The sequence below is a fragment of the Aquarana catesbeiana genome, linkage group LG08 (genome assembly GCF_042186555.1).
Source record: "Aquarana catesbeiana isolate 2022-GZ linkage group LG08, ASM4218655v1, whole genome shotgun sequence".
Classification (NCBI taxonomy): Eukaryota; Metazoa; Chordata; class Amphibia; order Anura; family Ranidae; genus Aquarana; species Aquarana catesbeiana.
Genome location: NC_133331.1, coordinates 303,222,804 through 303,238,846, shown reverse-complemented (window position 1 = coordinate 303,238,846; position 16,043 = coordinate 303,222,804). Strand labels below are relative to the sequence as shown.

General features: G+C 45.2%; 1 protein-coding gene across 1 annotated transcript in view; it reads left to right on the top strand.

The window, feature by feature from the left end:
- The window catches only part of LOC141105160 (uncharacterized), a 236,290-nt gene that overhangs the window by 23,633 nt on the left and 196,614 nt on the right, over positions 1-16,043 (top strand). Inside the window, 2 exon segments of the mRNA XM_073595050.1 lie at positions 15,671-15,733; positions 15,850-15,947. Of these exon segments, the coding sequence (XP_073451151.1) occupies positions 15,671-15,733; positions 15,850-15,947 (161 nt within the window).

The window sequence follows — 16,043 nt, the reverse complement described above, 5'->3', positions numbered from 1 at the left end:
TATTGCCCGGGCTGCTAGGCCAGAGTTTGGGCCTATCCCGGGGACATCTGGCTGCTAAGCTGTCTGAGGGCCTATCCAGAAGCAAGAGAGCAGCATCGGTTTGGTCTTGCAGAACCAACCAGAAGTGATGGTTCTGCTGGCCGGAACACCTGTCGTGGTCAAAGGTAGAGGGGAAGCTGTCGCCACTAAGGGACAGGCCACCTCATTACCAGGGACCACAGTGAGTAACTGAAGCAAGTACCGGAGCAGTATTCTCACCAACCGGGGACGGTGCGGAATCAGGAAACTTCAGCAACTCTCGAGCCAGGGACCCAGCCAGCAGAGGTGACGTTTGCAGAGTAGACTTATTTGTCAAGCTAGGGACCAAGCAGGCCAGTGGGGTGAAGCTTGAGAAGTATCTGGAGTGCCAAGTTAGGGACCCAGCAGGGAAGCCGGGGTGACGCTTGAGGAAGATACTGAAAGTGAGGATTGGAAGATCTCAGAGGATCTGGTGGCAGTGGATCAGAAAGTCTAGTGAGAGAGACTGGGAGCTCAGTTGAGTGAAGACCTATAAGGAGTGATTGTAGGGGAAGTGAAGGAACTTTTACAATTTGTTAGAAATTGTTAAGGACTGTAGCCATAGGAGACAGCAAATCCTGCACATGCAGATGTGGTGTCTTGCTGCATGCCTTTCCCTGCATGGTTGTCTACCTGTAGAAGTCTTGGAGTCTGCCAATTGATATTTCAACTACCAAAGGGTGTCCTGGCCCTAACCCTCTCTCCCACAGTTTGTTCAAGAGAAAATAAATCTCTTTGCATTCAAGAAGTATCCGGTACCCATGAATCAACCTTGCATTACACCCACTATGCCAGAAGGATGTCAGCTATCTCTGGCCCTGGAGGTTCTTATTAGACTGAAAGAGGCATGAGACCTTGCTACAGCACATCTGGAGTATTAATCTGCTCATGTCATTTTTCACTGAACACATGCTTCTTGTACTATTCGCTTCACATGATTGCATGTTTTCCATCAGATTCATTACCTTATATTCCGGTATAAATGAGGGCAATCTCCCTACCTCCTTTTCTATTTATTCAATTTCTTGGAGTGCAGAGCTTTACAATATTTAATATCTATGAATAGTTTATACAGAGTTGTCACAGATACTGGTACACCAGTGTATTTAGGTGTATATATCATCACTTCCGGGTCCGGCTGTCACTTTCCCGGGTTGCTGTGGTTGAGGGGAAAAAATGAATGGAGCACAATATGTACTTCATTACCTTCAATAGAAGGCAGATGAGACATCACTGGTCAAACAGACCCCTAAAGTCACATTTAAAGGGTTAGTTTGCCTAATACAGAAAAACTGTAAAGGTGACCTAACACCGGACCTCCTTCACCCCCCACCCCCACCCCCGGTCCTCACTGTACTTATCGTCAGCCATTCTCTACTATCAGGACTCTCTCACCCCTTCAATGGTCAGGGGATATGAAATACCCCACTGCTCTGTCTTCTCCATACTGAGCTGCCAGGATGGACCAGATGGATTCTGATTGGTCAGCACCATCACATGTAAAGCGGGGTCCAGGAGGGTGGGGAGGGGATCTGGTGTTAGTTCAGCTTTACAGCTCTTCTGTAGAGGTGATCTAACCCTTTAACCACTTCAATACTGGGCACTTCTCCCCCTTCCTGCCCAGGCCAATTTTCAGCTTTCAGCGCTGTTGCATTTGAAATGACAATTGTGCGGTCATGCTACACTGTACACAAACCAAATTTTGTAGCACTGATGGACATTGATAGGCGGCACTGATGGGCACTCATAGGTGGCACTGGGCACTAAAAGGCCGCACCGATGGGCACTGAAAGGCAGTACTGATGAAGAGACACTGGCAGGCATTACTAATGGGCACCTCTAATGGGCACTGATTGGCAACCCTGTTGGTCATGAGTGGGCATACCGGGTGGACACAGGTGGGCATCCTCAGGGGGTCTGCACTTATAATCAATCAGCACAGACCCCCCCTGTCAGGAGAGCAGCCGATCGGCTCTCCTCTTCTCACATCTGTCAGTGCGATTGGAGGAAAAGCCGATAAACGGCTCTTCCTGTTTACGCTGTGATTGGACACAGCTGACCACACGGGGAAGAGCCTACATCAGAGGCTATTTACCTAGATCAGAGATGTGGTGTGTCAGACTGACACCAACGATCACCGGGCTGCGCACCCCCCGCAGCTTATCCTGCTAGATGTCATATGACGCCCCATCAGGATAACAAAAAACATTTTCCAGCCATGATTCTGCTATAGGTTGGAGCGGGAAGTGGTTAATAAACTATTGCACTAAGAGCTTAGGTTGTCTCCACACTGATGGGGGATGGATGGAGCCACCCTAGGACACCAGCATTGTAAATCTTGGAGGAAGGTTTTTTCCCATATTTTGATGTTACATTTGTACCCAGTTCCATGCCAGAGCTCTCTGAACGTGTTGACTGTTAGACCAACGTGACTTTTTTTTTCTTGCTGACTCAGCTTGAAGTCCATATATGATCTGCAAACTCTTCATAATATAAAATCCAGCCAATCCGATGTAGTAACAATCCACTAACGCGTTTTAGCTACTGTAGCCTCAGTCATAGCTATTTATTATTATAGAATTAGCAGATCATATATGGACTCGGTGTGAAGACTTTTCTGGTTGATTTTGGAGGGAGAACAGGAGCCCAGCTGTGAGATCGGCATTTCCACTTATTCCCCCGATGGGGAGGAGGAGCTAAAACTCCAGTTATTTGTCATCTACTGAGATTTATTATATTTTTTTTACATTTCTTTCCAACAGATGGATGTGATGTTAGGAATTCCTCGGAGAGACATCTTCTATTATCTGCTGATTGTAAGTCAGAAGATAATGTCATCACACAGGATCCTCCAGGAGGAAATCCAAATACACAAAATATACATCACAGACCTTCCTGTCCAGAGACATCAATGGATCCCTCTGATCAGGGGGAATCTTCTCATCAATCACATACTATGATTGTAAATATCCATGTAAGATCTCACACTGCAGACCGATCAAGAGATCCTTCTAATCCCGAGGAATCTTCCTCACCCCATGAAGGAGATCACCGAGTTGACAATCTATTCTCATGTTCAGAGTGCGGGAAATGTTTCACTCGGAAAGGAAATCTTTTGCAACATCAGAAATATCACACAGACGACCTTCCCCACACATGTTCAGAGTGCGGGAAAACTTTCAATAAGAAAATTGATTTTATTCAGCACCAGAGAGTCCACACCAGTGAGCGTCCCTTTTCATGTTCAGAGTGCGGGAAATCTTTCACTCAGAAAGGAAATCTTATTCAGCACCAGATAATTCACACCGGTGAGCGTCCTTTCCCTTGTTCAGAGAGCAGGAAATCTTTCACTCGTAAAGCAGCACTTGCTGAACACCAGAGTATTCACACAGGTGAACATCCTTATTCATGTTCAGAGTGCAGGAAATCTTTCACTAAGAAAGGAAAACGTATTCAGCACCATAGCGTTCACATGGGTGAGCGTCCTTTCCCTTGTTCAGAGTGTGGGAAATCTTTCAGTAAAAAAGCAGCCCTTGTTACACATCTTAGAATTCACACAGGTGAGCGTCCTTATTCATGATCAGAGTGCGGGAAATCTTTCCTTAGGAAAGGACATCTTGTTAAACATCAGAGAATTCACACGGGTGAGCGTCCATAATCATGTTCAGTGTAGGAAATCTTTGATTAGGAAAAATAATCTTGTTGAACATCAGAAAATTCATATGGGTGAACATCCTTATTCATGTTCAGAGTGCGGGAAATCTTTCACTAGGAAAGGAAACCTTTTGCAACACCAGAGAATTCATATGAGTGAGCTTCCTTATTGATGTTGTAGATCAGGGATCTCCAAACTTCGGCCCTCCAGCTGTTGCAGAACTACATGTCCCATGAGGAATTGTAATACTCTGACATTCACAGACATGACTAGGCATGGTGGGAATTGTAGTTCCTGAACATCTGGAGGGTCATAGTATGAAGAGCTCTGTTGTAGATGAGTCAGCCTGGTGCAGGTTTAGGACCGTGTTAATAGTAGAGAGCGGTACTTGTTTATTAAGCAGCTGGTCAGAGAGGCTGGTGGATGTCTGTTCAATATTGCTTAGCCCACCCTTTGCAGATATAATAGCTTCAACTCTTCTGGGAAGGTTGTCCACAAGGTTTAGGAGTGTGTCTATGGGAATGTCTGACCATTCTTCCAGAAGCGCATTTGTGAGGTCAGGCACTGATGTTGGACGAGAAGGCCTGGCTCGCAATCTCTGCTCTAATTCATCCCAAAGGTGTTCTATCGGGTTGAGGTCAAGACTTTGCACAGGACAGTCAGGTTCCTCCACCCCAAACTCTCTCATCCATGTCTTTATGGACCTTGCTTTGTACACTAGTGGGCAGTCATGTTGGAACAGGAAGGGGCCATCCCCAAACTGTTTCCACAATGTTGGGAGCATGAAATTGTCCAAAATGTCTTGGTATGCTGATGTCTTAACAATTTCCTTCACTGGAACTAAGGGGCCAAGCCCAACCCCTGAAAAACAACCAAACATCATAATCCCCCCTCCACCAAATGATTTGGACCAATGCACAAAGCAAGGATCATAAAGACATGGATGAGCAAGTTTGGGGTGGAGGAACTTGACTGGCCTGCACAGAATCCTGACCTCCTGGAACAGGTGCATTAGATCAGGGGTCTCCAAACTGCGGTCCGAGGGAGAAATATGGCCCTTTGCTAGCCTTTCTCCGGCCCTTGGGGGACTATTCCTCCCACTGTCACCAACAATGGGGCACTTTTTCTTCCACCAATAGCAATCATGGGATTCTATTCCTCCTACTAATAGGGGCACTACTCCTCCTCCTATTGACCACCAACCCTGAGGTCATATTTATTCTCACTGATGCCGGGCCTGGGACATTTTCTGCTCCTGCCGGCCACAATCCGACCCCCCTAAAGTCTGTAGGACAATAAAACTGGCCCTTTGTTTGAAAAGTTTGGAGACACCCTGCATTAGATGATACAGCTGTACACAGGCAGGCTTAGCCCTGTCAAAGCACCAGCCATGAACTCAGATCGCCCTCAAAGCAATAGTCACTCCCAGCCTGGCTAGTATTTCTGCCTTTAGCAATGTATAATCTAGGGTTGCCACCTCATCCCTTTAAAACGGAACACATATTAACCCCTTCCCGACCGGCGCACGCCAATGTACGTCAGCAGAATGGCACAGCTGGGCAAATGAACTTACAGGTACGTCCATTTGAATTTCCCGCCATGGCATTGCATGCGCGCCGGCTGGGAGCTCTGCGAGTCAGGTCGCGGGTCCTGCAGACTCGATCGCCGCAGGGATACCCGCGATCGCCTCACGGAGAGGACGAACGGGAGATGCTGATGTAAACAGCATCTCTCCGTTCTGCCTAGTAACAAGTGTCACTGATCAGAGCTCCCTGTCATCGGGAGCAGTGATCAGTGTAGTGACACTGCTAGGCCATCCCCCCTACAGTTAGTAACCCCTCCCCGCTTCCCTAGTGGTTAACCCCTTCACTGCCAGTGTCATTTACACAGGAATCAGTGCATTTTTATAGCACTGATTGCTGTATAAATGACAATGGTCCCAAAAATGTGTCAAAAATGTCCGACATGTCCGCCATAATGTCGCAGTCACAATAAAAATCACTGATTACTAGTAAAAAAAAAATTTTAATAAAAATGCCATAGAAATATTCCCTATTTTGTAAACGCTATAACTTTTGCGCAAACCAATCAATAAACGCTTATTGCGGGGGCGTGGCCTGACAAGCGACCGCGATGGACGTGTGCTAGTGGAGCTCCCGGACCGACACAGCCTAAAGCTGGACAGCCCGAAAGCACAAACCCGGAGATGGGCAAACTGACCCAACAGACACCTCACGCCAGAGCTCGCCGCAATTTAGCAGCCGTTTCTGCCGCCCGAAGCATTGCAGAACTCCTCCAAGCACAGCCGTCTCCTCGAGGCAGCATTACAGACCTCAAGATGGTGCGGGCTCCACAAGATGAGGAGGACTTCAGCGAAGACTCGCAATCGGCTCAGGACGACTCAGGTAGGGGACGCAACCGCTCTAACAAGCCTCTCACATACGCGGACATGTCTGGATTTGCAGCAGATATCAAATCCACATTTTCCGCCGCCATCACGGACCTGAAATCAAACTTACTCACACTGACAGACAAAATGGAGTCTGTGGAGGCGGCGGGTAGACACAGAGACAAGGCCATACGCAGGTTGGAAAAGATCTCTGACTCCCATGCTGAACAATTCATTGAAATGAATAGACATTTAGAGGATCTTGACAACCGTGGGAGGAGGAACAATATTAGGGCGAGGGGGATCCCTGAGACTGTGGACTCTGACCAGATAATACCGGCACTACAACGCATCTTTAACTCCCTGCTGGAGAGACAGGAGGACATGGACATTGAGTTTGTGAGGGCACACAGGGCTCTCAGAGCAAGGGGACCAGATACAGCTCCCCCAAGGGACATAATCTGCTGCCTTCAAAGCTATCCACTTAAAGAGGAGATTATGAGAAAGGCGAGGAGAAATGATCAAATTGTCTTCAATGGAGAACACATTATGCTGTTTCAGGATCTCTCCCAGATCACTCTAAAGAACCGCAGAGCATTGCGTCCCCTCCTCAACAAACTCAGGGAACATGATTTGCGTTACACGTGGCGCTTCCCCTTCGCTTTGGTAGTAACACTGGCTGGAAAACAACACATCTTGCGCTCACCATCTGACATAACGGAGTTCTGTGCAGGACTGGGTTTAGACAGAGTGGATTTACCTGAATGGTACCAGGAGTTTGCCCTCCCACCACTCACAAGAAGTCCACATGCCTTACCATCCTCCACTCCCGAAAAACAGCTACCTAAGCGGTTGAAACATGGCCGCGGCGGCGGTCAACACTCGGGAACACCAAATAGGAGACAACATTTAAATGGGTCTCAAGCAGCGGATTAAAGAGTTTTGCTTACAACCCTGGATGCTGACACCTTGACTTCTATCAATCTCCACTGTACACTAGGAGTCTGTTCAATTACAATTAAATATCTTCCTATATTTTTTTGCGGTCGGGGTGGAGTTGTCAGAGGATCGTCTTTTGACCCTCATAAGCTAACGGTCCTGGATGTTACAGAACTTTTCTTACCATACCAATAATTGATTGGATAAGCTAACGGACCTAGCAGTAACAGATCTTTTCTTAAAATCCCAGTGATTGATTGGACAACTCTGCAAGATACTGTCTGTGGTCATGACACCTGATAGCACCCTGACACCTTTCACCTCGGTCTGTGAATATCATAAGCCCACAGGAAGAAGTAAGGAAGACGACTACACCTAATGGAAGTCGTAGGCGCTTTAAACAGAAGCCAGGGAAGTAAAGCGGGACTCTTTCCTAGTGAACCTCAACACTGGGCTGAATCCCCAAGACATTAGTTTATTTTTTTCTAGCCAAATTTTTTAAGGCTGTGTCGTTCTCTTTTTGTTTTCTTAGTTCCACTTTGTTTAGTTTGCACTTACTAAGTCACGTTGCGATACATTTTTGAACTTTATCGCATATAAAGGTCTTGTGGCTGGGGATTTATCCCAGAACACGACACTACTGATTGTGACTTTACCTTCTCGGTGGTAAACCACCCACGTACCCTCAAAGTACACCTGGGCCAGAGGTTTTTTGACCCAGGTGCACTAACTGTTTGCTTTAGAGAAGCAGTGTATTATCTAAAGTAAGATTTACCTGAAGAATCTCTCCATTATAGGATTCCACATATGTTTCTGAATCCAATTTTCCCTATTCTTTCTTCTATACTCCTCTCTTTTCTATTTCTTTCCTGCGCTCTCTCTCCTTGGTCTACCAACCTTTTCTGTAAACACTGCGTAATCCGGATTTGTTTTCACAGAACTAGATTGATCTCTCCCTCATAATTGACCTGCAGAGATGGCTTTCTCGTCACTCGGGGGGAGGCCAATGGTGATCTCGCACAAAGTCAGGGGATTGAATATCCCCGAGAAAAGAGTGTCACTTCTCAGAGAGCTGAAAAAAGGTAGGCCTCAATTTGTTTTCCTACAGGAAACCCACTTCCGAACCAACCAAGTTCCTAAAATAACCAATGCATACTTCCCCACTGCATACCATGCGACTAATGACTTGGCAAAAACCAAAGGAGTAACTATTTTACTTAGCAAAGACACCCCCTTTACCCTTACTGACAGACTGACAGATCCAGAGGGTCGCTATATTTTCATTAAGGGTACTTATGGAAGCAGGACTGTGATGCTAGTTAATGTTTATTTCCCGAACTCTTCTCAGGTCACTTTCTGTCGGAGGGTTACGCGAGAACTCCAGGGCTTTGCAGAGGGGACATTAATAATGGGAGGTGACTTCAATGTCCCACTAAATCCCATTGTGGACTCCTCCACTGGAAAGTCCTGCATTACATACAGAGCCCTTAAAATAATCAAACAATGCCTAAACACTCTACAATTAGTAGATGCATGGAGGTTCCTCCATCCAGACACCCGAGATTTCACATTCCACTCGATCCCACATGATAGATACTCCCGCATTGATCACATTTATATATCCCAAAGAGATCTACAGACAGTGACAGAAGCACACATTGGCATTCAGACCATTTCAGATCATGCACCCATCTCTCTGGGGGTGGATCTGCTTTCCACGCCACATAGGGTCAACACCTGGAGACTAAACACATCTTTACTGTCGGACCCGGATTTGCTTCATCACATTCGGGAGGCCATATCCGACTTTTTTATTCATAACAATACACAGGACATGGATCCGATGATGATTTGGGAAGCACATAAATGCACGATTCGGGGGGAACTGATCAAGTTAGGCGCACAACGCAAAAAAAAGGAGGAAAAAGATAATCAAGACTTGTCGGACAAAATACGAACACTAGAAGCCTCACACAAACAATCTTTGGCTGTCAAGACAGCTAAAGAACTGCTTGAAGCTAGAAAAGCACTACAAGATATAATTCACACCAAGACACAGAGATCACTATTTTTTAAAAAGAGAATATACTATGAATCAGGAGACAAGACCGGACGGTTCTTGGCAAGGGCTTTGAGAGAGTTTTACTCCAATAATATCATATCTGGTATTAGATCGCCGGATGGGACAGTGGAAGTTACCCCAGAAGCCATTGCGTCGCAGTTCCACGATTACTACTCTACACTCTATAACTTACCACAGCAACACAGACCCTCCTCAGTACCCTCAGACAGAACGCAGGCTATACAGGACTACCTGACTGATAGTGGATTACCACGGCTAGAAGAGGTGGAGACAACTCCCCTAGAAGGTCAGATAACGTCAGCCGAAGTTTTGGGGACTATCAAAGGACTTAAATCAGGAAAGAGCCCAGGCCCGGACGGCTTCACTTCCACCTACTACAAAACAGTTCAGGACATTTTAGTTGCCCCATTGACAAGAGCGCTGAACTCTCTCTCCTCACCCAGACAGGTACCCACAGACTTTCTCTCAGCCCATATAACGGTAATACATAAAAATGGTAAAGACCCTGCAGAGTGCCCAAGTTATAGTCCCATCTCATTGTTGAACCTAGACCTCAAGTTATTATCCAAAATACTTGCCAATAGACTAAAGCCTCTCCTGTCTTCCTTGATAGGCCCAGATCAAGTGGGTTTCATGCCGGGAAGAGAGGCTAGAGACAATATTATCAAGGCTTTGCTTCTGACGCACGCAGCACATTCGCGGGGCATCGAGGGCCTTCTCCTCTCCATGGATGCGGAGAAGGCCTTCGATCGGATTTCCTGGGACTACATGTTGGCAGTTTGTCGACATGTGGGGTTGGGAACACATATGATGGCCTGGATCACAGCTCTGTATCAGAACCCTTTTGCCAGGATAAAAGTAAACGGTGTGTTGTCAGACAGGGTCCAGATAGCAAATGGGACCAGACAAGGATGCCCCCTATCACCGTTGCTGTTCATCCTGTCATTGGAGCCCTTTATCAGGAAGGTAAACAAGAACCAATCCATATCAGGTTTTGAAATAGCAAACAGAACTTACAAGACAGCTGCTTATGCTGACGATCTCTTATTTTTCCTGACCAAACCCCATATCACCATCCCAAACCTGTTGGACGAATTCGCTCATTATGGTTATATATCTAACCTTAAAATAAATTATTCTAAGTCTGAGGCGATGAACGTTACGCTTCCCGATGACGCGCTCTCCAGAACTCGGGGGAACTGCTCGTTCCGCTGGGTTGCGGGTGTGCTCAAGTACCTGGGGGTCTCATTACCTTCGAGATTGTCGAAGACTTATGAAACAAATTTCCCCCCTCTGCTAAAAAACATTGCCTCGGACTTACAAAGATGGAACTCCAAATTTTTTTCTTGGTTCTGAAGGGCGGCCATTCTTAAAATGACCATTCTCCCCCAACTACTGTATCTTTTGAGATCACTACCTGTTAGGATACCACTACTCTTCTTTAAACACTTACAATCAACTCTCATATGCTTCCTTTGGAGACACAAGAAACCCAGAGTCAAATTTACCCTACTAGCTAGACCCAAGGAACGAGGGGGAATGGGATTACCACATTTCCACAATTATTACCTCGCCTCTCACCTTACCAGGGTGATTGACTGGCACTGTCATGACAAATCAAAAGACTGGGTCCAGTTGGAAGAAGCTCTGACCTCGAGCACGCTTAGGTTTTCTCCCTGGATTCCTTGGGGAAGACAACATCAATCTATACGGAGACACCCACTGACGGGGACCACTATGGAGGCCTTCCAGACGGTGATTAAGAAATATGACTTAACGACACAAATGAGCCCACTGACACCTATACAGAATAATCCAGATTTCGGCCCTGGTTTGGTGGGTGGGATCTTCCAAGCGCCGGACCTGTCAAAACTGCTGACCGCAGGAGACTGCTTCAGAAAAGATAAGGTGAAAGACTATTCAGTGCTAAAAGAGGACAACAGCTTGACCCACTTACCCAGGTGGTCATACTTTCAACTACGCAGCTTTGTCACAGACAAGACTAAACAACCCCACTTTCAAAGACCTATGACACAATTTGAGACAGTTTGTCACGGGGGGGATGACTTCCCCAGGGCGACCACCCGACGCTTACTCATGGCTCCAGCACCCTACAACAACCGTTGAGGACAGATTTAGAACAGAATGGTCCAGAACACTACAAAAAGATATTACTGATAATCAATGGCTAACAGCTTGTACATTGGCACATACAGTAAATGCTCTATCAGTACGAAAACACAGGAGACGGCGTACAAACTTCTGACTCAATGGTATTTCACACCCTTTAAACTGAAATCATAGTTCCCGGGGGCCTCTGACAGATGCTGGCGATGAGACAGGTACACTCCTCCATATTTGGTGGCAATGTCCAATTCTGGAAACTTACTGGACTGGAGTGAGAGATATCATACGACAGATCACGGAGACCAGAATCACTTTAGATGCAGCATGTTGTCTACTCCACATTTCTAACTTTCCGTACAGAAGGTACAAAAAATCCTTAATGAAGCACCTCTTAAATGCGGCCAAGGCCCTGATTCCATTACATTGGAAGAGTACTCAGGCCCCCTTGGTGAAAGAGTGGTTGCGAAAGGTTGCCGAGATCTGTCGTATGGAAGATTTACTGGCCCAAACCTCAGATGACATAGAACGATATCACAAAACGTGGACCCCCTGGTTCTATTTCAGGGTCTCTCCAACATATGATCAATTAATGAATGCTTAAATATCCCTCTGGGTACTGGATTCCTGTGACACTTACGTGCAGAGCCGGATGTGTTTTGGTGACCAAGGAGAGAGAGAGAGACATTTTCACTTTATAAGATGACTCTAATCTCTTCTTACTCTCTTACTTTCTCTACTTTCCCTTTACTACTCTATACTTTCTCTGAACAACAAAAATTGAGCCTCTACTTCTGGAATTCAAAGTTACATAATAGATATGTTAGTTGGCACATTAGTTAATTTGATCCATTCAGCAATCAGGTTGAAACGAGAGACAAATTTAACAGCAATCTCCTTTTTATTCAACCCCAGTGTAGGACGTAGGTCTGCAAGATTTACAGTCGGTATTTCAGAAGTTATTTCAGAGGGTTGCTATTACTCTGGATGTCAATTACAGGCTATGGATATATGTTTCAGATTAACAATGTAAAATGGCTTTGAATGTTAAACTGCATTAACCTTCAATAAAAACTCTTTAATGAAAAAAAAAATAAATGCTTATTGCAATTTTTTTTTTTTTTACCAAAAATATGTAGAAGAATACGATTGGCCTAAACTGAGGAAAAAAAATGTTTTTTTATATATTTTTGGGGGATATTTATTATAGCAAAATGTAAAAAAATAATGCGTTTTTTTCAAAATTGTCACTCTTATTTTGTTTATAGCGCAAAAAATAAAAATCGCAGAGGCGATCAAATACCACCAAAAGAAAGCTCTATTTGTGGGGAAAAAAGGACGTCAAATTTGTTCGGGATTCACGTCGTACGACCGCGCAATTGTCAGTTAAAGCGATGCAGTGCCGAATCACAAAAAAATGATCTGGTCAGGAAGGGGGTAAAATCTTCCGGGGCTGAAGCGGTTAATGACACATGCTCTGTGGCTGATTCAGCAGGTAATTAAACTCACTTGGTGCCTTATTTGCATTAAATTAGCCTCAGAACCTGTGTATTTCATATGTGTTCGGGTTTAAAGGGATGAGGTGACAATCCTAGTATAGTCCAATGCTGACTCTGAGACCAAATCACAATTCGCCAGTTGAGGATCTGCAGTCAGGAAAGGGGCCAGTACATCCACCTATTCTTTCTCAGGCAGACCTTCCCTTTGTCAGGGCTGGGCTTCTAGAAGCTCTCTTCTCAGTGCTCAAGGCTGCTCAGCTGTCGGTTAATTACCAGCCACTCATTGTTTCCACAGTGACTCACCTGGTTACCATTACCAGCTTCATCAGTCCAGTCTACAGCCAGCCCCTTCTGGCTATTTAAACTACCTTGTTCATGTCTTTCGTGCCTTCACCTTATTTATCTTATCGTGAGTGTCTCTGCTGAGTTACTGATAAAGACTTTGCCCGGCTGACGTCCCTTCTGGTTCCTGATCTTTGGCTTCCGACTACGCTGAACTCTGGCTTCCTGATTACCGGCTTGTCTGATTACCGGTTTTGGCTTCCGAACCCTGGCTTTTGTTTTGATTATGTTCTTGATCTGTACTATTTGTTTCTATTACATTAAAGGTGTGATATTTTTTTTACTGCATTTCCTGTCTCAGTCTGATTCATGGTTCCTGACACCCTTGTTGCAATCCACCCAGACATTGCCATAGAACAGGGATATGCAATTAGTGGACCTCCAGCTGTTGCAGAACTACAAGTCCCATGAGGCATAGCAAGACTCTGACAGCCAGAGGCATGATGGGACTTATAGTTTTGCAACAGCTGGAGGTCCGCTAATTGCATATCCCTGCCATAGAAGCTTCAACATTATCCATGGCTGTCATCTTAAACATGGTCCACTGCACTGCTTCACACCGGAGCCATTTCCCACCCTCTCAGCCTGATGGGTCACTGCCTTCTGTAAACCCCACTGTCTGATCAACCAGTAAGCAGTTTATCTTTTGTTGAGGACAATCAACATGGGGACATGGTGCTTTGGGGGGCACCCCAAAGCACCCTTGCCATGTTGAGGGCAAATGGCCTGGTATGGTTCAGGTGTGGGGGGGGGTGCTCGCTTGTCAACCTCCCCTTTCCTGGCTTGCCAGGCTGCTTACTCGGATGAGGGTCTGGTATGGACCTTGGGGGGACCCCCATGCCATTTAAAAAAAAACAAATTGGCGCAGGGCTCCCCTTAAAATACATACCAAGCCTGAAAGGCCTGGTGTGGATTTTGGGGGGGACCCTCGTGCCATTTTTTTTTTTACATTTTGGCCCGTGGTTCCCCTTAACCACTCCAATATACTGTGTTATATATATTCAGTGCCTGCACTGACTTAATATAGAGTCTACACTGAATATCTAGTCTACACTAAATGCAGAGTATACAGGTGATACTCGAAAAATTAGAAGATCGTGCAAAAGTTAATTTATTTCACTAATGCAACTTAAAAGGTGAAACTAATATGTGCGATAGACTCATTACATGCAAAGCAAGATGGTTCAAGCTGTGATTTGTCATAATTGTGATCAATAAAACAAGGATTGTACGTAGAACAATATCGGACCATAGGTGGAGGAGCACAAGGTCTCTAACATCCACCAGCTCCGTGATGTTATCATGGAGGAGTGGAAGAGGACTCCAGTGGCAACCTGTGAAGCTCTGGTGAACTCCATGCCCAAGAGGGTTAAGGCAGGTCATGGAAACTAATGGTGGTCACACAAAATATTGACACTTTGGGCCCAATTTGGACATTTTCACTTGGGGGTGTACTCACTTTTGTTGCCAGCGGTTTAGACATTAATGGCTGTGTGTTGAGTTATTTTGAATGGACAGAAAATTTACACCGTTATACAAGCTGTACACTCACTACTTTACTATTGTAGCAAAGTGTCATTTCTTCAGTGTTGTCACATGAAAAGATAGAATAAAATATTTACAAAAATGTGAGGGGTGTACTCACTTTTGTGAGATAATGTAGATATATATATCAAATACACTGCCTGCACGCCACTAACTAACCTGCCTGCCTAATCTAGATCAATCTATCTCTGTCCACACACTATACATGGCCGCTATATAACATAGTGTGGGGCATGTACTTAGTCCCCCTGAGCCATGATTGGCCTAGGGCACCCTGCCTTTGGCCAATTATGGCTCTCACAGCAGAGCATGCTTGTGACTGGCCAAAGCATGCAGATCTCGCAGTACATTATGGGGCGTTCCAAGGCACTCGAATTTGCCATAAACCTCATAAAATTCGCAATTAGACGAACGGGCGAACACCTGATGTTGGAGTTGAACTTACGTTCGACTTCAACATCGGCTCATTCCTACTCTAGGGTCTATATATATTTATTTGGGGTTTATATTGATTTTAACTTGTAAGCAACAAATGTCAGAAAAGGCTTAGGCATGAAAGGGGTTATAGACCAGAAAATCTGTCCATCCAGAGCCTCTGGTTTATAGACTAGATACATCCTAAATATAGAGCCATTTATCCAACTGTCCATCCAGAGCCTCTGAATTATAAACCAGATACATTGTGAATATTGAGCTATTTATCCAACTATGCATCTGGAGTTGCTGGATTGCTATGATAAATATAGAGATGGAGATCCTTTCCTATGATATCGAGTGGAACATGGAGACAGGAAGAGTGTGATTGTACAGACATAGGAAGTGAAAACACAGCTGGAGAGAAGTGATGTCAGGTGCAGACAGGAAGTGATAGATGCACAGGAAGTGATGTAAGGAACAGGAAGTGATGTAATTAAGGAACAGGAAGTGATGTAGGGGTCTAAACGGGACATCCTGGGTGAGGGGTGAGTCGTGAGGAAGTAAAAAGAAAACATTGTTGGAACTGACAGAAGAGGAAGTAATAATATTAATTTATTTAGAAGGACACAAGGATCTCTACAAGGACATCATGATGGAGAATCAGCCGCCCCTCACATCACCGGGTAAGAGGAGACTTTATTGTAAAGGAGAGAGCAGTATGGAGGGTCCACCTAGATCACCCATCATCTGATAAACACATAGAAACAATGTATTCAGTCAGTGTGTGTGTTTCCTACAGATGGATCCAGTAATGGGAACCTACCAGAGAGATGTCCCCGTCCTCTATATTCCTGGGATTCCACACAGGAAGATCACACCATCCCTCACCATCATCAGGTAGGTGGGACTGAGCAATTAGAACTCAAATACATTGTAGAATTCTACGCTTCAAAATAACATTCTTTTATTTCATCTCTTGTTTCCTTTTATAAA